Below are 21,491 nucleotides of genomic sequence, written 5' to 3' on the forward strand. Positions count from 1 at the left end.
TTGGAAAATGGGTGCAGCAGCACCCACCCCTCTCTGTAGTGCTCTGCAAGCACCTGGTTTTATTAACACTGGGAGTGTTCAAATAGGTTTTTGCAGATTCCCCCTGTTCAGGATTTATTTAGATGGTGATCTTGTCAGCATGGGCAGCTGGCCCCAGCAATCCCTCCCAGAGACCCAGTCCTTCCCTCTGCCCTCCCAGTTTGAGTGTTGCAGGGGCTTTGGCTGAGCATCCCACCGAGGGTCCTGACCCGTGTGTCACACGTCTCGGGACAAGCAGGGAGGGAAGCATCCGTGGCTCAAGGAATGCCACGCTCAGGACCCTGCATGCTCTGGGGCTTCCCAGCTTTTTCCTTGAGCTGCTGAGCTGGGAGGGGCCGAGCCGGCAGCTCCCCATAAACCTGGCGGCTTAGACCACGTCCCGGGCAGATGTTGGGACTCTGCCTTGGAGCGGAGGTTGGGAAAAGGAGAGGGCGGCTCTTGCCCGGAGAGTGAGGAGGAGAACTCGGCACCCCTGGGCTTGAACTTTAGCACCCTCTTCCGCAGGAGTTTAAAGAAAAGGATCATCGTATCCCGAGTGAGCTGTCCGGATAGCCGGGCAGGAGCAGGGCTGGAGAGAGGGAAAGCCAGCGGCTTTCTCTGACAAGGATTTTATGGAGCTCTTCATAAAGAAATAACAGCAGGGAGAAAACCCCAGGAAGCCAGGAAGTGTTTCCAGCGCTCGGGACGCTGGTGAGCAGCTCCGGGCCGCCGCCAGTCCCTGCGAGGAGCCCGTCCTGCCGTGCAGATGTGTTTGATTGGAGCAGCGCGGGGGTTATTTTCTTTTGACTGAAGGCAACCCAGCCCCGGCGGATTAAGCTCTTTGTGTGCACGCGAGTGTGCCTTTATGGAAGCTGCTCCCGCAAAACCAGCCGTGGGGGTTGCCGGGACCATCCCCTAGGTCGGGGGGCTCTTCTGGAGGAGGGGGGGACCTCCTGTTTCCGTGACTCTGAGGCGATGCTGGGACAGTAACTCCCTTGGCAGGCAGCACAGTGTGCTCCGGGATGGCCGTCTATGCCCTCACGGGCTTCTCGCTCGTCAGCCTGCTCAGCTTTGGCTACTTATCCTGGGACTGGATGAAGCCCAGTTTGGTGGCTGATGTGGCCACGGACCCCATGGAGAAATCTCTGCCTCCTGCCTTTGCCAGGCCACCCCACATCATCTTCATCCTGACTGATGACCAGGGCTACCACGATGTCGGGTATCACGGCTCGGATATCCAGACGCCGACGCTGGACAGGCTGGCAGCGGAGGGCGTGAAGCTGGAGAACTACTACATCCAGCCCATCTGCACCCCGTCCCGGAGCCAGCTGATAACCGGCAGGTAAGCCAGTGCCCACTCACACCCCACTCCTGTCCCTGTTTTGGTCCCTTCTGTAGCCCCGAGGGGTTTAACCCCAGCTTGCAGCTCGACCGATGCCCTGGTGTGTTGGCAGGTGATGGAGATCCTCCAGTGGATCTGGATTTCTCTGGAAGGCTTCCTGTGTGAACAGTTGATTTTCATACAGGAAAAATAGTAGCACATGGCAAGGCCAAAAATGTGGATGCTGTTGGGTAATGGATGTCACTTTGGGAGAGGGTAGTTCCTGAGGTGCTTCAGTGCCAGGCAAGGAGCTGTGTCCCCAGGTAGTCCCATGCAGCTGTCACACTGGCCCTTGGGGATTTGCTGTGGGGTCAAAGGATCATTTTTCCCTGCACCTGTGAATCCACTGGTCCATGCTTTCCCTGCGTGCATGTTCAGCGCTGCACTGGCCAGGGCAGGATGGATGCTGCTCCATCACTCTCCCCTGCAGCAGCACAGTCAGGTTTTATTGTGGGGCTTCTATGATAAGTGGGGCTTTCTCTGGAGCAATGCTGGGTGGTCAGCACTCACTGCAGGAGGCAGATCCCACCAGATCATCTCCTGCTGAGGAGTGGGCCCCAGGGAGGTGCCCATGGATGTGGTCACCTACTGCCAGGGGGTGGTGGAGCCCCTGTGGTCCAGGCAGAAGCCTCTCTTCTCTCTTGATGGCTCTTGAGTGGTCCCAGGCATCTCTGGGGTGTGCAAAGCAGGAGAGGGCAGGGACGATGGGGGTATCCAGGTGGGACACTGCAAACCCACTTGCTTGTGCTGCCCAGCCCTGACACAGCCCAGACACTTCCCCAGGCTGGCAGCTCCCTGTCTCTGGCTGGAGTTTGCTTCGTGGGACTGGGTTGGGTGACACAAAGATCTGGATGTATTTTGGTCTTCAGTACATAAAGTGCCATCACATCCCCACCCAGCACTGCCTCATTGACTCCTCCTGGCTCTTCCTGGCAGGTACCAGATCCACACAGGGCTGCAGCACTCCATCATCCGCCCTCGGCAGCCCAACTGCCTGCCCCTCGACCAGGTCACCCTGCCACAGAAGCTGCAGGAAGCGGGCTACTCCACACACATGGTGGGCAAGTGGCACCTTGGCTTCTACAAGAAGGAGTGCCTGCCCACCCGCCGGGGCTTCGACACCTTCCTGGGGTCCCTGACAGGCAACGTGGACTATTACACCTACGACAACTGCGACGGGCCGGGCGTCTGCGGCTACGACCTGCACGAAGGGGAGGATGTGGCTTGGGACCAAAGCGGGAAGTACTCCACCTTCCTCTATGCCCAGCGTGTCAGCAAGATCCTGGCATCCCACAGCCCTAAGGAGCCCATCTTCATCTACGTGGCCTTCCAGGCGGTCCACACACCCCTACAGTCGCCCAAGGAGTACATCTACCGCTACCGCTCCATGGGCAACGTCGCTCGCCGCAAGTACGCTGCCATGGTGACCTGCATGGACGAGGCGGTGAAGAACATCACCTGGGCCCTCAAGAAGTATGGTTATTACGACAACAGCGTGATCGTGTTCTCCACTGACAATGGCGGGCAGACCTTCTCCGGGGGAAGCAACTGGCCGCTACGGGGCCGCAAAGGGACATACTGGGAAGGGGGAGTCCGTGGCATCGGGTTTGTCCACAGTCCCCTGATCAAGCGCAAGCGTCGGACAAGCTGGGCACTGGTTCACATCACAGACTGGTACCCGACTCTGGTCAGCCTGGCCAGGGGCAACCTGAGCAATGTGCCAGGCTTGGATGGCTATGATGTTTGGCCTGCCATCAGTGAGGGCAAGGAGTCACCACGTACTGAAATCCTGCACAACATCGACCCCTTGTACAACCATGCCAAGTATGGCTCCTTGGAGGATGGCTTTGGCATCTGGAACACAGCTGTGCAAGCCTCCATCCGGGTTGGGGAGTGGAAGCTCCTCACTGGTGACCCGGGGTACAGTGACTGGATCCCCCCGCAGACCCTGACCAACTTCCCAGGGAGCTGGTGGAACCTGGAGCGTCTCACTGATGGCCTGAGGAAGTCCGTGTGGCTCTTCAACATCACTGCTGACCCCTACGAGCGCTACGACCTCTCAGAGCAGCGCCCAGATGTGGTCAGGACCCTCCTGACGAGGTTGGTGCAGTACAACCGGACAGCCATCCCGGTGCGGTACCCTGCAGAGAACCCCCGGGCCCACCCGGACTTCAATGGTGGTGCCTGGGGACCTTGGGCCAGCGAGGATGACGGGGAGGAGTGGGAAGGCAGCCAGGAGCCCCTGAAGAGTAGGAACAAGAAGAAGAAGTGCAAGATCTGCAAGCTGCGCTCTTTCTTCCGCAAGCTGAACACCAGGCTCATGTCCAACCGCATCTGATGGGAGACTCCCCCAGCATCGACCCATCCTGGCCAGGGTGGAACTCTGGACTGCACTGCCATGGGGTGGGAGTGAGGGAGAAGAACATGTGGGGAGGTGGCCAGTGCTCTCTTGCTCTCCCTTGCTCCAGGATTCATCGCAAAGCACTTCTCTCTGGCTGGAGGGGTGGCTGCAGGGAGGTGGTCTCGGTAGGCAAGGAAGGGTGATGTGATCTCTGCCCTGGAGCTTGGTGGTGGTGTATGACTGTGCTGAGCTGGGCTGGCCCATGCACACCCCCTTCCAAAGAGAGAGACCCTTTCCTCAAGGACTCCACAGCCTTTAAGCTTTAAGTGTTGGCCATTGCAAGAGCAGGAGGAAGCATGGGAAGCCCTGCCTGCAGGTTGATCCTTGCCATTTCCCTGTATTTACATGCTCCTGGCTTTCAGCCTTCTGCCAGGCAGCTGCTGCCTTTGCTCTTGCTCTGGGAACTCGAGGGCCTCCCCCAAACCCAAGACCATAGCACTTCCCTATTACACTTCTTTGTAGAAGGATGGATTCCTGACCATGGATATCAGACCTGAGACTGATGTGGCTGGACTCAGTCATGCTGCTACAGGGACCTCACCTGGGGCTATGGTTTCCCCTCTCCACTGGCTTTGGGGGCCGGGACCAGCCCCGGTGAGGAGCTGTGGCCCATGGAAACATAGTTGGATACACTCAGAGCTCTCTGTGGCCCCACATCTGGGAGGCAGGTTTGCCCCTGGCTCTGATGAGCTCCACACTGGTCACCCAGCAGACCCTTTCACCCATAATTTGTCCAGACCCCCATGTGCACGGCACCCATCTTCCTCTCCATGCCTCCTACGCATCCAACCGGCAAACCGTCCCGACTGCCCCTTCCCAGTGCTGGTGCTGTCCCTGTCTCCACATCCCACTGCTGAACCTGGGGCAGAAGGAAGTTCTCAAGGAGGTCTCTGCAGAGGCTGCTCTGTGCAGTAGCTGCAGTAGCTGCTCTGTGGCTGCAGGACCTTGAAGCCGCGGTGGAGGACAGGGGCGATGGGGACGTCTCCTGCCTGCCAGCACTGCACCACATCCCCTCGCCACAGATGGGCACCGCTCTTCCAGCAGCGCACGCGTGGGGAGGAAAACACCTTCCCATCATCCGCTGCCGTGGGGAACCCATCCGACTGCCAGGGGCCAGGCAGCTCCAGACCCAGCGCTGGGCCCCCGCGCCTTCGGCGGGGTGCGAGCGCGCGTACGTACGTGCGCTCACAGGAGAGCTGGCGAGGATGAAAGGGGGCAAATCGCTTCAAAAGCGTTTTGGATGCATGGTGCATTTCCATTTACACAATGTGTTTTACATTTCTCCCCACAGGTTTCTCTTGGTGCAGCGTGTGTAGGCGAAGGCCCTGCTGTGAATTTTGAAAATAGTTATTTTTGTCTCTGGAAAATGAGGCCCGTTAGGACTTGTCAGCTCTTGGATGAGCAGTGTGGGCTTTCTTTTTTTTTTTTTTCTTTTCCCCCCCCTCTCTCTCTCTTGCAAAATAACATTCATTTAAAATCTGTCATTGAAAGATGTGACAATTGGCAGCGTGAACGCTGAATACCTTTCAGTGCGCTTTCAAGCCCTGTGTGTGAGAGAGGGATGAGGATGGGAAGAGAATGCAATGACACGTTTGTATTTTTTTTTTTTCTTACTCTTAGCTGGATTATTTGGGGGAATTGGGATTTTCTACAGAAACAAAGAAAAAAACCCCCAGCTGACAGCAAGGCAGAAGAGAGGAGGCCTCTTCTTGTAGAGCTGGGAAGGAGTTTGAAAAGCCAAAGTGTGGTGGTGTGTGTGGCAGTCCCTGCTGCTCCACGTACATCCATCACCGTGCCGTCCCGTCGGCACATCCCAAGAACAGGTTTCAGAGGGGGACTCAGCTCCTCCATCAGCCCCATCTCCATCCCTGCTTCCTTAGCATGTTGCTCCAAGGGGATTGGTCCCCATGGCATCATCTGGGCAGAGGTGAGCCCTGGGAGGATGCTCCACATCCTCAAACTACCTCAAGTGGCCAGCCTGGTCCCTCGGGATGCGCACTACCAGCGTATCCACCGACAGTGGGGCTGTGGCACTGGCTGCCATTTGGCAGAGCCAACCAGTTGCTGAAAATAAAGCAACAATTTGCTGAAGAAGAGGAGGCTGCTGCAGAGCTGGAGCCAGAGGAGGGCAGGAGGTGATGCTGCAGGGGGCTCAGGAATAAATCATGGCAAAGGGGGAGCTGGTGCTGAAGGGAGCAAGAGAGCAGGGCTGGACGTGGGGTGGCGACAAGGCTCGGGAAACGGCTTTCATTTCCATATTTATATAAATGCATCCAAGTTTAGTCCTTCTTTTGTTTTTTTTTTTTTTTCTTCAAAAATGGAAATTTCCATGAAAACATGTTTGATTTTTCTCCCTTCACTTTTACTAATATCCCCACGAGAAGGTTCGTCTGGCCTTGCTTCCTTTCCAGTTTCGGATGTGCTGGGCTGGTGCCGGGCTCGCAGTCAGCCTGGACATAGCGGTGGATCTGCTGTCATCTGTATTTTAATTAAAAAAAGTTGGGTTCTGAATCTTTTTAAGAAGAAACAGTTGAAGGAAAATCTTAGTCCCTGAAAACAAAGAGGAGGAGTAGGCAGGAGCATCTCTGGGTGTTCGCGGAGTGTGAAGCCTCGAGCCTGAGGACAGCAGTTGTCCTTCTCCGATTCCAGCTGTGCTGTATCTGAACACTAGGCTGGGAACGGACACATGGCTGCTGCTGCGTGGGCTCCTCATCCCAGCAATGCTCTTTAATGGTCTCTCTGGGGAAAAATGCGGCAATGTGCCACAATCCCGTGTTTTCGCACAGTTGAAGTCCCTTGGGAGTGTGTGTGTACTCTGGCTGCTGAGGGGTTAATGCAGCTGGAGAGATGCTCAGTGGTGGAGCTCCCTGCACCCGGGAGACGTCTGCATAGACAGGCTGAGGCTCCCCTCCTTCCCAACCTCCATTCAAAGTGCTGGGCAAGCCCCTGACTGCTCCAGACCCCATCAGGAACTGGGTGTAGGATGGGGGCCTGTGGAGGGATGGGGCAGGGGGATGCATCTGGGGCTCCAATGTCAGGATGGACTGGCTGCCTCCACCCTGCTGGCTGGAGGGAGTGGGATGGGGATGGGCTAGGAATGGATGGGCTGGAGATGGGGAGGAGGATAAGAGGAGGATGGGGATGGGATGGGGTGGGGTTGGGGAGGGTGATAGGATGGGGATGAGGATGTGGGTGGGATGGATAGAGATAGGAGTGGGGATAGGATGTGAGCGGAATGAGGATGGGATGGGTCAGACAGGACTGGAGGTACCTCAGAGCCCCCCATGAGAGAGGGAAGGCAATAAGCCCGGTAGCAGGACAGGGGATGGATATCTCAGCAAACTGCCACAGTGGGAGGTGGCAGAGCACCCCAAGCACTTCATGCTGGGGAGAGGGTGTTCTGGACCAAAGGCACTCTTGGCCTTTCTCCTTCCAGAGATCCAAGGACATGTGGTTTTTGGAGGTTTTTCCCCATCCAGAACCAGCACATGAAAGCCCCAGGGAGCCACATGGCACCTGCTGAGTGTCCCCAAGTATCACAGCCATGTCCACAGGAGGGTCTTTGCCCATGGACCCTGCTGTCAAGGAGAGGGTGGCACTGAGAAATCCTGTCTCAGCCAAAACCAGCTTCCTGTGGTTGCAGGAGTGAGTGCTGGGGCCCACAGGGACAGGGCACGTTTGCAAACACAACCCTAAATGTAAATCAGTTCTTACCACGGTATTTATAATCTTATCTAAAAATAACCCCAAATTCAGCTTTCCAGAGGACAGCAACTGAGCATCCCCCAGACCCCAGCTTGCATGTGAAACTGTCCCAGTAATTTTGGGATGTCTGCAATACGTAATTCGCAGCCCTGCTGGATCTGCTGCAAGCCCCATCCCCTGGGAGCAGAGGGGACCTGCTGCACCCCCCCCGGACACACGGGTCCTCCCTGAGCTGCCATTCCAGTGCATTTGGGGTTTTGCATCAGATCTCAGGTGCCCACCCTGGGGCAGCCCCAGGCTGGGATGCAGAAACTAAATCTCTGCAGGTAGAGCTGGAGCAAAGGTAGAGCAGCCCAGTGATGGAGAGGATCACTGGGGATGAAGGTCTCCATCAGGTGGCCAGATCCGAGCACGGCAGCAGGAGAGCAGCTTGGCTCCCAAAGCCCTGCAGGAGCAAACATTGGGATGGCTGGAAACAGAGATATCTTAAGTGTATCCTGAGGACTCTTGGAGAGGGCTGGGACTACTCCCCTATACAGGGGAGCCCCCTGCCCAGAAGGAGAAGGTCCCACCCAGAGCTCCTGCTCCCCTTGGATTGTCTCCAGGCACCCAAGAGCAGAGCCATGCAGCAGTTCCTGCTTGGGAAAACATCATCAGTGAAGCAGAGCATGTTCAGCACCCAGAAGTCTGACATCCCCTTACCCTCAGAGGGAAAAATGTCGAGGAAAACAAACAAAAAAAAAACTGGATAGAGAGGATGGAGGGAGAAAACTTTCCTGGAGAGCTGTGTCTCTGCCAGGCAGGAGAATCCTGGGGAGGGAGGCAGGGTCCTCAGAGGGGGCTTTGCCATCACCCCCTGCCTGGGTGAGGGGTTTGTGCCATGGGGATCAGGGGTGCAGTGGGGGTCCTGGGGGGAAGGAAGGGACAGATCCCTCCTCCTGGCTACAGGAGCACGCAGAGTCACGCGTGTGGGGTTGAACACGTGTGCCAGCGTGGGGGTGGGCGCGGGAGGGGGGGCAGGTCACATTGCAGAGCCCACGGGGACACGAACATTAGCACAGGCAGGAGTGGGGGGGGGGGGGCACAGAGCTGCTCACGGGCATCCATGGGGTCTCCAGAGTGGGGGGGCTCTTCCTCTTGCCCTTCAGCTCTGAGGGGCTGCTGGAGGCTGCTGCTGGAGGAGGAGAGCACTCCCACAAGCATCGGGACACACCGGCCCCCACAGCAGCACCCACCTCCCGACACAGCCCTGGGGGTGGTGAATGAAACCCCCTTTTGAGTGGGAATGAGATGGGAAGGAGTTGTGCAGGGGCTGGGAGGTGTTTTGGGGACCATCATATCCCCAGGGCACAGAGGGCACAAATGCATTGCCCTCACCCCAAGTGAGGGTGCCTGGTGTATTCTGTCGATGCCAGGGCATGGCCAAGGTGGGTCTGGAGGCCATCAACCCTTGGGGACCGTGGCCCCATCCCTGTGCCTGTCCATTCCTGGGAATCAGGTCCCTGCCCTGCCACCAGGGATGCAAGATCTCTTCTGGCTGGACCAGACGGGAGCAGGAGGCTGGATGCAGGAATGCAAGGTGGGGATGAAGGTGGGTAATGGTGCAATTAATGGAAAAGCCATTAGACCTTTCTCCTCCTCCCCCTCCTCTTCCTCACTCCACCACTTGCTGTCCTCCTCCACTTCCACCTCCTTTCTTCTCTCCCTCTCTGCTCCTCCTTCTCTCTCCCCTCTCAAAGATTTCTCCCTATTTTTGTCTGGTTAGAACCTTTTCTTTTCCTTTTAACCCTTCCATGGCAGCCCGAAAGGGAATTCAATCCATCTCAGCTGCCAAAGGCAATGCCCTCCCAGCTGGCACAGAGCCCCTTCTCCTGGCGCTTCGGGGGCCCTGCTGCTGCAAAATCATCCAGAAACAGGACAAAAGCTCAGTAGAAAGCTCTTCTGGGGGGGTGGTCAGCAGGTGGAAAGTGCAAGGCGTGGTGTAAATGGAGGAGGGGGTGCAGCATCCTCAGTGGATGATGGTGGGGGCTCCAGGAAACCCCTTCCCTGAGGTTTGGACCTCACGACTCTACTTTTATTATGCTTTTTGTGCTTTCTTATGTTCGGCATGGCAGACAGGCCACACAGCAGCAAAAAGTCGGAGGAGGAGGAGGCCAGACCTTCCTCCTATTCCCATTCTAAAATCCCCTCCATCTGCCCCAGCTTGGGCTCCATAGGGATATAGCAACCCAGGACACAGCCTTTTTGCTCCCCTCTAGTTGTGCTTCAGGCCAAGCCACTCACCCCACTATGTGGGGGACCCTCAGGACCTGCTCCCCGGGAAGCCCAGAGCCCATGGGGAGACCCAGTGGGCAAAGGTGGGGAGCAGGGAGCAGCCAGTTCTCCCCTGCAGTGTGATAAGGGGTAGCCCCCCCCGGGGACCCTGGCTGAAGGTGGGACAGTGTGGGCACCTGGGGACCTGCCATGGTTTCTCCAGCTTCTCCTGACACACTTCTGTTCCATCTGCTCCCTCCTGATGCAGCATGTCCCCATCCCACAGCACCCCAGGACCCCAAGGAATGCTGCTGTGGGCACCAGCAGGGCCTGTATTTTTTTATGGGGGGGGGTGGAGGTAAGCTGTTGCCAGGGTGACAGCATCCTCCTGCAACATGGAAACCACGGTTTCCATGGAAACCCTTTTTGCCCCAATTATTTTACCACTGCCACATCCTTTAATTTGCCTTTAATAGTTGTATTTTAGACATTCCCTCCCCTCTGCAGCAGGTGGGTGACCCCCAGGCAGCCCCCGGGCTGGGTCCCCAGCAGGGCCATGGTCCCCATGGAGGGTGGCGGGTTTGGGAAGCAGTTGCCCCGGCAACAGAAACAGGGCGTTTCTGGCAGCGGTGGTCACCATGGGGACGGGGATGCTGACGAAGGCTTGTGAAGCTGAGAAGACAAATTGCCCTCATCATTATCTCTGGGCTTGTCAATCAAACATATTCCCTTATTTACCTCGGCGAGGAGAGAGCCCCGGGAGCACACAGAGAGGGAGGGAGCGAGAGGAGAACTGCTTGCCCCAAACTCTGCACTGGGGAGGGAGCATTTCCAGCCCCTCGGGATGGCCACCATCACCTGCAATCGCTTCACGGAGGAGTACCAGCTCTTTGAGGAACTGGGCAAGTAAGTTGGAGACGGGGCTGGAATGCTTGGAGCGGGGCTGTTCCCTGGCTGGGAAAGACCCTCAGCAGTGCTGGGAACTGCCGGAGATGGGGGATACGAGATGAGCATGGAGAGATGCATTGGGGATCGGTGGGAGGACTCGGGTGAGGATGGGGGCTGCCAGCCCCAGATCTGCATCTCTGTCCCTCCCCAAGTTGAGGGGCTGCTGATGGGTGTTTGGCTGGGGGCACGGGGCACCCAGAAGTCTGGAGCTGCCTGGGGAGAGGGCAACTGTCTCTTTTATGGAAAAGCTGCTCCCAGAAAAGGGTGCTGCTGGTTCCCTCGGGAAGTTCCCCAGCTGGGAGGAGGGATGGGACAGCCGAGGAGGAAAGCCTTACATTTACAAATACATTGGGCGCCCCTTACATTTCTTTAGGGAATTTCTCTGTATGGATTTACCAGGGTTACTAGTGCTGCAGGAGACTCAGCCTGCGTGGCAGCCCCCAGAGAATCCTGGCGGGTCTTGGACAGACCCAGGATGTTCCTCACCCCTGCCCCTGTCCCACTGCGGGTGAGCCACAGCCCTGCCTGACCCTCCTGCTGGGGAGGGCTCAGCTCTCAGGTCCGGGTGTCACCGCGTGTGCCTGGATATGTGTGTGTGTGTGTGTGTGTGTGTGTGTGTGTGTGTGAGTGCAAACAGAACTGCCTGTGCACGGTGAGGCAATCCCAGGGAGCACCGAGCCCCCCGGGGTGGAGCAGGGGATGTCAGGTTCTCCGTGCAGAGGGATGCTCCGCGTCTCGCCCAGCGTGTGGCTGTAAAACGGGCGCAGGAGTGAGCAGGCGTGTGCCTCTGTTTTGGTTTCTGTGCCTTTTTTTTTGGAGCCGGTGTGTGAATCTGGGGCGTGTGGCCACCATCCCTATGGAGTGGCTGGCAGGTGGTGGCAGGCTCAGGGTGCCTGTGCCGGGCAGCTGGTGCCTGTGCTCCAGATGGGAAGCTGTGTCCATCCCTAGGCACAGGGGCATGCTCCAACCCTGCAGCCCTGCATTGCCTAGGTGCAGGGCAGCCTGTGCCTAAATGTGTGCCCACACACACACGTGGGCACTGAAAATGGGGGTGAAGGAGAAAGGAGAGGGTAGAGATGGAGAAATGGAGAGGCTGAGACAGGGAGCACTTTGTGCTGGGCTGAACGCTGTTCACATTCCCCAGCCAACCCACAGCACCAGGGTGCTGCTACGAAGTGCAGCTCCGTGGAGGCGAGTGGAGCCCCCCATCCCAGGATACTCATATCCATTCCCACAGCATCGGAGTGGCTATGAGGGGCTGGCAGGGAACAGTTGGTTGGGGAGTGGGTCCTTGTGATTGGGACAGCCCCAGCTGGCACTGTGGGCAGGGGGTTGGACACCCGCTGGGGAGATGGTGCAAGGTGAGATGTGGGACCTGGTTTTTCCAGAGTTTTCTTGGCTTTTCAGGGCTCTGAGGCTCTGTGGTGGTGGCAGGGGCTGGGCAGGGGAGGCAGTGGCTGTTGGGTGCCTGCAGTGAGGCTGCAGGGCCCTGGTTGGGCAGCGGTGGCTGCGGGGATGTGGAGGGGAGTTTGCAGGCCAGGAGTGATGGGGGAGGACCGGGAGGGCTCCTGAAGGTGTCTGGAATGTGACACTTTGCTGGGTGGGTGGCGACACCAAAGGCTGAGCACCCAGGCTCAGGGTTTGCCTGCATTGCCCGGCACTGTGGTGTAAAACCACCTGGACAGATACATTTTAATGCATTCACAAATAAAGGAGCAAAGCTGGTGCAGCAGCTCACCAACCCCTGTGAGCATCGTACCGGGCCACCCCAACCCCGGGGTGATTCAGGGGCATCATTCCCAGCTCGGAGCATCCCACAGCTTTTCCATCCACCAAAGAGGGCAGGTACCACCGCAGCAGTGAGGTGTGTTCCCAAGTTAGGGGCTCCACCAGGCTAGCCAAGGTGCTGTGGGGCTGGTTGGGGATTTTCCACTGGGATGGTTTCCAGCACATCCTGGCACATTCAAAAATCAGCGGTTTCCCATGGGGAAATTTCCGCTTCATGGGCTTAGAGAGGGAAATCAGGACGAAGTGCCGCACCTCTGCTCTGCTGCGGCAGCTGCTCGCCGTGAGAAGTGTCGTTCCTCCTCCAGAGAGACGCTCCCGGTGCCGCTTGGGGTGGGGGTGTCCTGGCAGGGGTGGGCAGAACGGTTCTCCCCCCGCCAGACCCCGATCGGGAGCAGCGTCCTGCAAGGATTTGGAGCAGAAAGGGTCCATCTTGAGTTTGCTGTCCCTGAGGAACTGGGGTGGGCTGTTGGGGGGGACACGTGTCCCCAGCCTGGCTGGCAGGAGGGGGGGGTGGGTGCCAGGCTGCTGCACCCACCCTGTTCCTTTGCCATCTCCTCAGCTGTCACCCATCCTGACTCCCAGGCAGGTGGGGTTTGAGATGCCACACACCTCATGGTAGCACCACGACGGGGCTTTGGGGGTAGGCAGAGATGGGGAGAAGAGTCTGCAGAGCCTGCTCCGTGGGCACAAGCCCTTGGCACGTCCCTGCACCTCCCAAGCACGGGAAGGCATCTGTTCCAAGCGGGGGACACGGAGCTGGGAAAAACCTGCTCCTGCAGCAGCCCCCGCAAAGCAGAGCAAGTGAAGGGCTGCTCCGATCCCCCGCGCTTGCAGAGGGCGGTGGACAGCGGCGAGGGACAGGGAGAAGATCCTGCCCACGGCCCCCCAGAGTAGGACAAACATGAAGTGCAGCTCCACCGGTGCCTCCAAATCCGCCCCCGCAGCAGGTTCAGCGAGAGGCTGGAGACAATTACCGTGCTGAGCCTTACGATCAGCCCCTCCGCTCCTGGAGCTGCAGGAGAGGGGGCTTATTAAAAAGGGAAAAAAAAATAAAAAATGGAGGAACAAAAAATCCCCAGCCCACACTCTTCTCTCTAGAAAGGAGATAAAATGCCTCGGAGGAGGAGGAGGTGTTGAAGAGAGGGAGGGCGGCAGCAGCACAGCCAGGCGCTGGCAGGGAAGGTGTGAAAAAGGGGGAAGCGGAGCATCCCGGTGGCAGAGCCACTGCTTGGGCTGGGGGGTAGGCCGTGGGGACAAGGCATGGGGTCATGCCTGGACTGGGGACCAAGGGGCAGAGGCTGCAGGGCTGGGACTCAGCAGTGCCAGGGCTCAAGGCTGCAGGGACAGGGCTGCCTGTTGGGCTGTGGGTCCAGCATTGCCCTGCGCTGGCAGCCAGCAGGGGAACAAGGACATGGTCTGTACCCACGGCCCTGTGGGTGATGTCCCCACCCCATGCTCAAACTGGGACATGCTGTCTCACCCCAGCCAGGCAGAGAGGGGGGGCCAACTCCCACCAGGGTTTTGGTGATCTCCATCCAAAGACCTGCCGCCCTGGGAAGGAAGGGACACGCTGGTGCCCATGGCCAGGGAACAGGGCATGGTTCCTTTCTTCCAGAGGGGTTTCTTGAACCAAGACGGGGCTGAGCTCCCTGCCTGGCACCCCCAGTGCTGCCTGCATAGCCTCACGAGCTCCTGGTGCAGAAGAGGATGCCTGCCTTTGCGGGGAAGGAAATGCTGCATTTAGATGGAGCCAAGGGGGGATTTTTTTCCCCTAGGCTGGAAAGATCCCACATGGGGCTGAGAAGCAAGAGAGCAGCCTGGCATAGGGAGTAGAGCCTGTCTAGGTGTAGAACAGCCAACATGGTGGGTTCCTGGCCAGTGCAGACTCACTGAAAGACCCCACTGGAACTAGGATGGGGCTATGGCAAGTGTCTGGGTTCTGCACCTGCACCACCCACCCTCCAGGCTCACAGTGTCTTGATTGTGCTTTACAGACCACAAACAGACATTTGGTTTCTGTTAAGAAGGTCTGAAGGAGGCAAAAGCCAGGAATGCAGCTGGGGATGTGAAACCCTGTGCTCTCCCATCACGTCTGCTTTATCTCGTTTCCCATGGCTCCCCTTTTCTCACCATTCAGTCCGAATAAATAGATGAGCAAGTGGCTGTGGGCACTGGGACCAGGAGTGGCCGGGGTTCCCCAGCCTCCAGTGGATCTGGGACATCTATGTCACTCCAACCTCATGTTGGGTTCTGCAGCGAAAACATGTGACTGGGGCAGGAACCCCCAGCTGGGGAAGGGGGGTATCCCTGCTTGCTGCACTCTCTGCTGCAGACTGTCCTGCCACTGCAAAAGGAAAAAAGTAGAGGAGTCCCAGGGATCTACAGGAACCCACAAACCCCCCACACTGTGGCATTCCCAGTGGGATGGGGAGAGCAGCACTGCAGGACTGATGATGGCTCTGATCTCTGATCCAGGGCAAGTTGGATATGAAGCATTTTGCCCCCCCTTTCCAATTAATTCCCCCCCACCCCCTCCAGGATTCAGCGATATTAACAGCTCAGCTCTTTCAGCAGCCAGGATTAAACATCAGGACGGGGAAGCTGGGAAGCACCGGGATGCTGTTCCCCCGGCTCCCGCCCGGCACGTGCCGTGAGCGATGCTCTGCGCGGCGGCGCTGGGAGCGTGGGCTGCCGGCTCTGCTGGGGCCCCTTCCCCATCCCTCCGCACCCGCTGCTCGCCTGCTCTCCTAAAGATCACATTCAAACGCAAATTGCCCGTCTCCACCCGCCCCCACCGGTAAAATCAATTATCCGCCGCTGCTCGCCAGCCCGTGGCCTTTTATTCCTCGGCAGGGAGCTGGAGCGGGGTGTCGGGGAGTGGGGGGAAGGTGGGGCGGGAGGTGGGATTGCTTTTGATAGTTGTTATTTTAGCGATTGGAAAGGTTTGGCAGGAAAGGGAACCTGGCACAAAGGTTGTGCTCAGCATGGCTGGAGCACGCGTGTGTGTGTGTGTGTGTGTGTGTGTGTGTGCCACAGCTCCCAGCATCATACCGGCACTGGCAGTGCCACGAGCTGGCAGGGCTCGGGGTATGGGGAACGGGGGCAGAGGGGAGTCTTTGGAGTGTCCCAAGCAGCCGTGCTCGTTTACCTGCCAGATCCCAGGAGAGCCTTGCACGTTGGCTCATGCGTGTGCAAGGCACAGCAGCATTAGTCCCTGTCCAGCTTGGCTCCAGGGGTCCTTGCTCACAGGATCCCCTGGGCTATCCCTGCCTGGGTGGCAGTTTTGCAGCTGGGGGGACCTGGCACTGCTCACAGCTGCCAAGTGCTGCTGTGATTGCAAGGTCTAGAGCAGGCTGAGCCACACAGGCTGAAGTGGCCGAGAGCTTCGTAGCAGCCGCAGCCATCACAGTGTCCCTCAGGAGCCAGTGCCCCCGGTAAATCATTACCCCTTTTCTCTTGGGGACAGGTAGGGCAGAGCTGGAAGGAAGAGGAGTAAAGGTGCACAATGCCTGGAGTGTCCCAGAGGAGCACGGAGGGAAGGATCCCACATTCACCCTGCACCCATCATTTCCCAAGGAGAGTGGTGCAAGGAAAGCTGACAGATCCCTCCAAATGTTTTCTCCAAATCCCTTCCCCAGCCAGCATCCACATCCCCATTCTCATCCCCATTCTCATCCTATGTCAGGGCTGAGCTGTGCCATTGCCCACACCACACCCCTCACCTCCCCCTGTGGCTTCTTCTCTTCCCAGGGGCGCTTTCTCCATTGTCCGGAGATGCGTGAAGGTGTTGGCAGGACAAGAGTATGCAGCCAAGATCATCAACACCAAGAAGCTCTCTGCTCGAGGTAGGTGCTGGGGATGTTCCTGGGGAGGTGAGAGGCAACCAGGGCTTACAGAGTGAGGAATTAGTCCCATAGGACCCCATTTCTGTTCCTGAGATCTGCCACCACTCTGCAGCAAAATGCTGGTGACAGCCTTGCAGCAAGCCAGACCACTGCCAGCTTCAGGCACTGGGTAGCACAGTTATTTTGGAAGCATCACCTTCTGAGAGGGCCCTCACTGACCCCCTATCCCCACTCTTGGTGGTGCAGGTTTTCTTACTCATCATATACCTACATCAGTGAAATCAGAATGTCCTTTCAAGTGGGGGTTTGACTTCATTTTTAGCTGTAGATGGACCCTCACCCCTCACTGCCATCTGGTTAATCACTCTGGTGGAGCACATTGGCTGTTTGCTGCTGGAAGAGGTGCTGGTGGGTCTGTCCTGGTGGGTCTGTCCTGGATGCTCCTTGAATTGAGGCTGAGCTGAGCCAGCAGAGAAAAGCATCAGTCAGCCCTTGCCCCAGGGCACAGTCCCCTCTGCCTCCAGGAATGTGGCAGAGGAGCTGTGATGAGGAGGATGGAGGGGATGGGGCAGCAGATGCTGTGTCCCCACTCTAGCTCCTCTCTGGCTGTTGGGAGTGCAGGATGGGTGCCGGGAGCAAGCACCCTGCCAGGAGAGTTTAATTAACCTCCCTTGGTGACTCTCCCTCCTGCCACTGCTGACCTCCGAAGGCAAAACTGAAATGCAGAAAACTGTGACAAACTCCTTTCTGATCTGGAATTAAACCAACATGTTGCAATCTCCCTCCCACCATGCTGCTGAAGTGGCACAGCACCAACACTGAGCCTCCCCAGCTCCTCCAGCATTGACCCCTGCCCTTCTTCTGGGATATGGACCATTTCTCTTCCTCTGAAGCTGAGGGCTGGGCTCCAGGCAGAGTGTGCAGTGCTGGGCTCAGCTCTTGGCTCCTGCCCATGTACCCCAGCTGGCAGCAGGGTGGGCAGAAAATGCCTCCCAGATTTCAGGGCTGCCTGAAGCAGCAGATTGAGCCACCCCCCTCTATCCTGCCTCCACTCGCCTCCTCAGGCAGTTTGCCCCTCTCCACCCTCTCCTGGGGTTTGTGCTGTCCCTGCAGTGGCTCTGTGCCCATCTGCCCCCTGAGGAGACTTGGTCGGAGCTATTTCCCCTGCTCCACCAGCTGAAATCACCATCTGCTTTTGCTAATGATCTGGAACCCCCATTCCTGCAGTGCTGCTGCTTCCCCAGACTGGGACAAGCCCCAGAGGGGCATGAGGAGCCACTATCCCATGGGGATGTGCCACTGGCTGTGTCATACACAAAGGGGGGGAAGGCAGGGAGGGAGGATTGGGGAAAAGAAGCTGCAAAACATCTCCAGCCATGGTCTGTTTCTTCAGACATCCTCCTGGCTGCTGACACAGAGGGGCCAGCAGGGGAGAAAGTGGAAGTCTTGGAGGAGAAATGGGATTTGGGTGCAGGCAGGAGCTGGATTTGTGGGATAGGAGAGGAACTGCGGCCATGGGTCACTTCCCCAGAGAATTTCTTGCCTCGCTGTCCTTCCAGCCTGTCCCTGTCATTCACTTTAATTGTGAAAAACAAAAGCCTAAACCCCAACCTCTCCCTGTCACCCCATCCCATCCTGGGAAGGTTGTGCCCCATTGGGGAAAATGCCGTGGGGAGCTGAATGAGGCATGGAGGCTGTCCCAGCCTTCAGCTTACAGACTCCAGTACAGGCTGCAAAATTCACTCCAAACCCGGGGGTGACTCTCCCACTGGATGGGGATACTCAGTCCTGGGGAAGGCTTCAGCCCTGCAGAGAAGGGGCTGTATCACCTTCACATCTCGGCGGTTGGAGACACCCAGGTTTGATTTGATGCAGAGCGAGACTCCGGGGTGTGAACCTGCAAGGGAGCAGCGATAGCACCGAGAGACAAGCAGCCCTAATTATATCCTCACTTGTCCCGGCTGCTGAGTTCCTGCTAGCATGAAATTTCCTCAGGACAGGCACCTCCATGCAGGATGGCTGGGTCAGGTGTGAGTAGAAGTGGAGAAGAAGAAACAAAATAATTTACAGATTCATTCTGAGGTGCCCCAGGGTGGAGGATTTTTTGGCTCAGCTCAACTTGCTTCGCCCAGAGCTCCCTTGTCTCACATTCCCAAGCCAAAAGCTGAGGAATGGGATCTGTGCTGCCTTTTTGCAGACAGGCACCAGAGCAAAGCACATTTTCAGAGCCAGGGTTTTGCGATGCAGGAGAGCAAAGTCCTGATGTGAAATGGCTGGTGATGGTGACAGGGAGCAAAGCCTGTAGCCCCATTTCAGCCTGACACTTCTCACTAGTCATTCAGTTCCTCAAATTATACCATGCAGGACCAGAAATGTCCCTTCTGATTACTTGTGCCTGGAAAAATAGGAGAAAAGGGAACAGTACTGCTGGCAGGGATAACCCAAGCAAATCCAGGATATTCAGGAGGTGATCAGAGATTGTTCAGCTAAGAGAAGGGAGAGAGGAGGGCAAGGCATCATCCCAAGCCCAGGACCACCCATGGCATCAGTACCTAGGGGCTTGGTTGGGGGCTACATCTGTGGTGGAATAGTGCCCATCAGGCCCTGATGCTGAACATGTCCCCAGATCTGCTATTCTTTAGCAAAAAAAAAAAAAAAAAAGAAAAAAAAAGATGGGTTTTCTCTTTGCCAGCTGCTCTGTCCCCCCAGATTTCCTGTGCTGGCATCTCCTCTGAGAGCCCAGCAGGAGCTGAGAGCAGTTGAGTCCCTTCCTGAGATCCTAATGTAGGGCCGTTGCCTCTTTCAGATCACCAGAAGCTGGAACGAGAAGCCCGGATCTGCCGCCTCCTGAAGCACCCCAACATTGGTAAGCACACCCTGCAGCCCCCGTTGTTGGGGCTCCGCTGCCCACGTGCCCTCCCGTGCCCCAGCCGGGGCTAGGGGGTCCCCATCAATGATCCAGCCCTGCCTGCAGCAGCACGGACTGTTTGTCCTTCCCTCGTGCTCCGGCCACCACCCCAGAGGAGAGGGGCTCGGTGGCAGCCGAGATCCGCACAGCCGTCCCTCCTCTTCCTCGCGGGGAGCACCATGGTGGGATGGTGGGATTGAAGTAGGTCCTGACTAACCCATTTGGCCATAGCTCCCTCAGGGAGAAGCGGAGCCTCAGGAGGCTGCAAAGGGCTATTTTTACTGCTCTCCCCCCGTTCGGGTGCCGTATTCCTCTGCATGCTCCAAAAAGCGGCTGCAGCTCGGAGCAGCAGCAGCAGCGCGGGGCGTGTGGGAGGAGCGATGGCGGGGGGAAGCGAAGACTTTCCCACCGACCGTCCATCTGAGAGTAGCCTCCTTCGGAAAAGCTGTTTCAGGAAAACTCCTGAGCCCCTGCAAAAGACAAAAATAGGCCAGAAGGAGAGAGAGAGAGGGGAGGGGAAAAAGCTGCAGTAAAAAAAAAAAAAATAAAATCCCAAACTCCATCCCTGAGAGCGATGCCGATGCAGGCTCTTGATCCCTGCAGATAGTCTGGATGAAGCTCCTCTTCTCTCTGCTGCAACCCAGGATGTGCCGACCCCAGTGAGATCCTGCAGCTTTAGGGAAAGCATTTGGTGGTTTCTGCAGCCCTCTCAACCCACAGTCAGGAGCTGGGAGGGTTCCCCTGTGGCCGAGCTTCTCCCTGGCCCCCTCACTGCTCCGGTGACCTGGATCCGTCCTTCCCCAGGAGCTGCTGCAGCAGATCCAGGGAGCTAGATCCAGGGCCACTGGGACCAACCATGTGGCTCCTGTCCCATAAATATTTCAGTTTGAAAAAGGACCGTCAGCTCCCATCTGTCTCAGCACATGGCTGCATGGCAGGTCTCCCCTGCATTGCCAGGGTGCTGGACTCCACTGGCTTCCCCAGCCTCTGCTCAGGCAGGACTAGGAGCTGCCCTGCAGGGATCCTGCCAGGGAGTGCAGCATCCCTTTGCACCAAAATACAGGCATCGATTGCCGAGACATGAAAGAAACACACTGCAAATGCATGAATAGCAGGAAATACTAAAACCAGAGGAACCCCACGAGACCCGCAGGATGGTAGCTGGGCCATGCAGCTGGAGCTCCCCAGCTTCCCGGCCTGGCCACAGCTGTTCCCTATGGCTGTCTTCTTCCCTTCCCTCTCCATCATCTGCTGGTGGAGATGACAAGATTTCCAAGGACAGAAACATCTGACCCCTTCCTGTGCCTTGTTCCCCCCCTGCAGCACCCCCCACTGTTTGGCCCTGACCTGGCAGGCTCAGAGCATCCCTGCTGCAAGGGCTGGAAGGGGTTAACAGCTTGAGATGTTAACAAACCCAATCCGCTGCTATTTATACCCAGGAGGCTCTTCTCCACCCCCCCCCCACCCCACACCCTCTTTCCCTTCACGCCCCTCCACTGCTCCTGCTGCTTGGAAACTTGGACTCGCAGCTCCCCTTCCGTGCAGCAAAGGCGGCTCATTACCCACCCAGGAGCTGGAACGAGCTGTGCCGCTGCAGAGCGGCCTGGCATGAGGAAGAGGAGGCACTGCTGCTGGGATGAGGCAGAACAACCCTCTCCAGCCCTCACTGGGAGACGTGCCCCAGCTGCCGGGGGCTTTGCTGTCCTCTCCTTTGTTCCCTGCAGCGAGGTGGGGTCTTTCCATCTCCCATGAGAACGCGTGGGGTCTCTCCATTTCCCACTGGAGGAACCAGTCTGGGCTCTGCACTGTGCCTGCTGGAAAACCTCACATGGAAAGCCGTGCACAGGCAGTTAAGGGCAGGTCCAGGTCCCCAGGATCCTGCAGTACATCCACAGTATGGGGGAATGTATTAGGAGAGCTGTGGTTTCCCAAAGTTTTTTCCATTCGGGGAAGTCTTGCTTTATTGGGAAAACTTTGGCTGCACGCAGCCCTGCAGTTTTAACTCCAGGTACCTGTTGTCCCCTGACTCTCAGTCCCAAAGCTGTGTCCTGCTCTTGCCTTGGCTCCCGGCACTGAGCTGGAGTGGTTTGGCCAGTGCAGCTCTCTCTGACTATGGTCAGTAACAGATACTTGTAGGATCAGGTTATATTTAGAGCAGCTGCTCCCTCTTATACCTCCTTGGCTCCTGGCAGCCACAGGCTTTGGGACTTCCTCAGGCAAGGAATGTATCTGGACCATCTGTTT

General features: G+C 57.4%; 2 protein-coding genes across 5 annotated transcripts in view; both read left to right on the forward strand.

Moving 5' to 3' along the window:
• Positions 1 to 286: 286 nt before the first annotated feature.
• On the forward strand, positions 287 to 6,082 carry ARSI (arylsulfatase family member I). Its single transcript, XM_064672047.1, has 2 exons — positions 287 to 1,360; positions 2,336 to 6,082. Exons 1-2 carry the CDS (start codon positions 1,041 to 1,043, stop codon positions 3,735 to 3,737), a joined length of 1,722 nt encoding a protein of 573 aa, XP_064528117.1. The 5' UTR covers positions 287 to 1,040; the 3' UTR covers positions 3,738 to 6,082.
• A 4,323-nt stretch (positions 6,083 to 10,405) lies between these two features.
• CAMK2A (calcium/calmodulin dependent protein kinase II alpha) overlaps positions 10,406 to 21,491 on the forward strand; it is a 31,544-nt gene continuing 20,458 nt past the window's right edge. For 3 of the 4 annotated variants that reach the window (XM_064672050.1, XM_064672051.1, XM_064672053.1), the window contains exons 1-3: positions 10,413 to 10,664; positions 16,245 to 16,339; positions 19,146 to 19,205. In XM_064672050.1, coding sequence (XP_064528120.1) covers positions 10,603 to 10,664; positions 16,245 to 16,339; positions 19,146 to 19,205 — 217 coding nt within the window. In that variant the 5' untranslated portion in view covers positions 10,413 to 10,602. Of the gene's footprint in view, positions 10,665 to 16,244; positions 16,340 to 19,145; positions 19,206 to 21,491 lie in introns of all 4 variants that reach the window. The other variant, XM_064672052.1, reaches the window with a different exon arrangement.

The sequence above is a fragment of the Pseudopipra pipra genome, chromosome 15, assembly GCF_036250125.1.
Source record: "Pseudopipra pipra isolate bDixPip1 chromosome 15, bDixPip1.hap1, whole genome shotgun sequence".
NCBI classification, from domain to species: domain Eukaryota; kingdom Metazoa; phylum Chordata; class Aves; order Passeriformes; family Pipridae; genus Pseudopipra; species Pseudopipra pipra.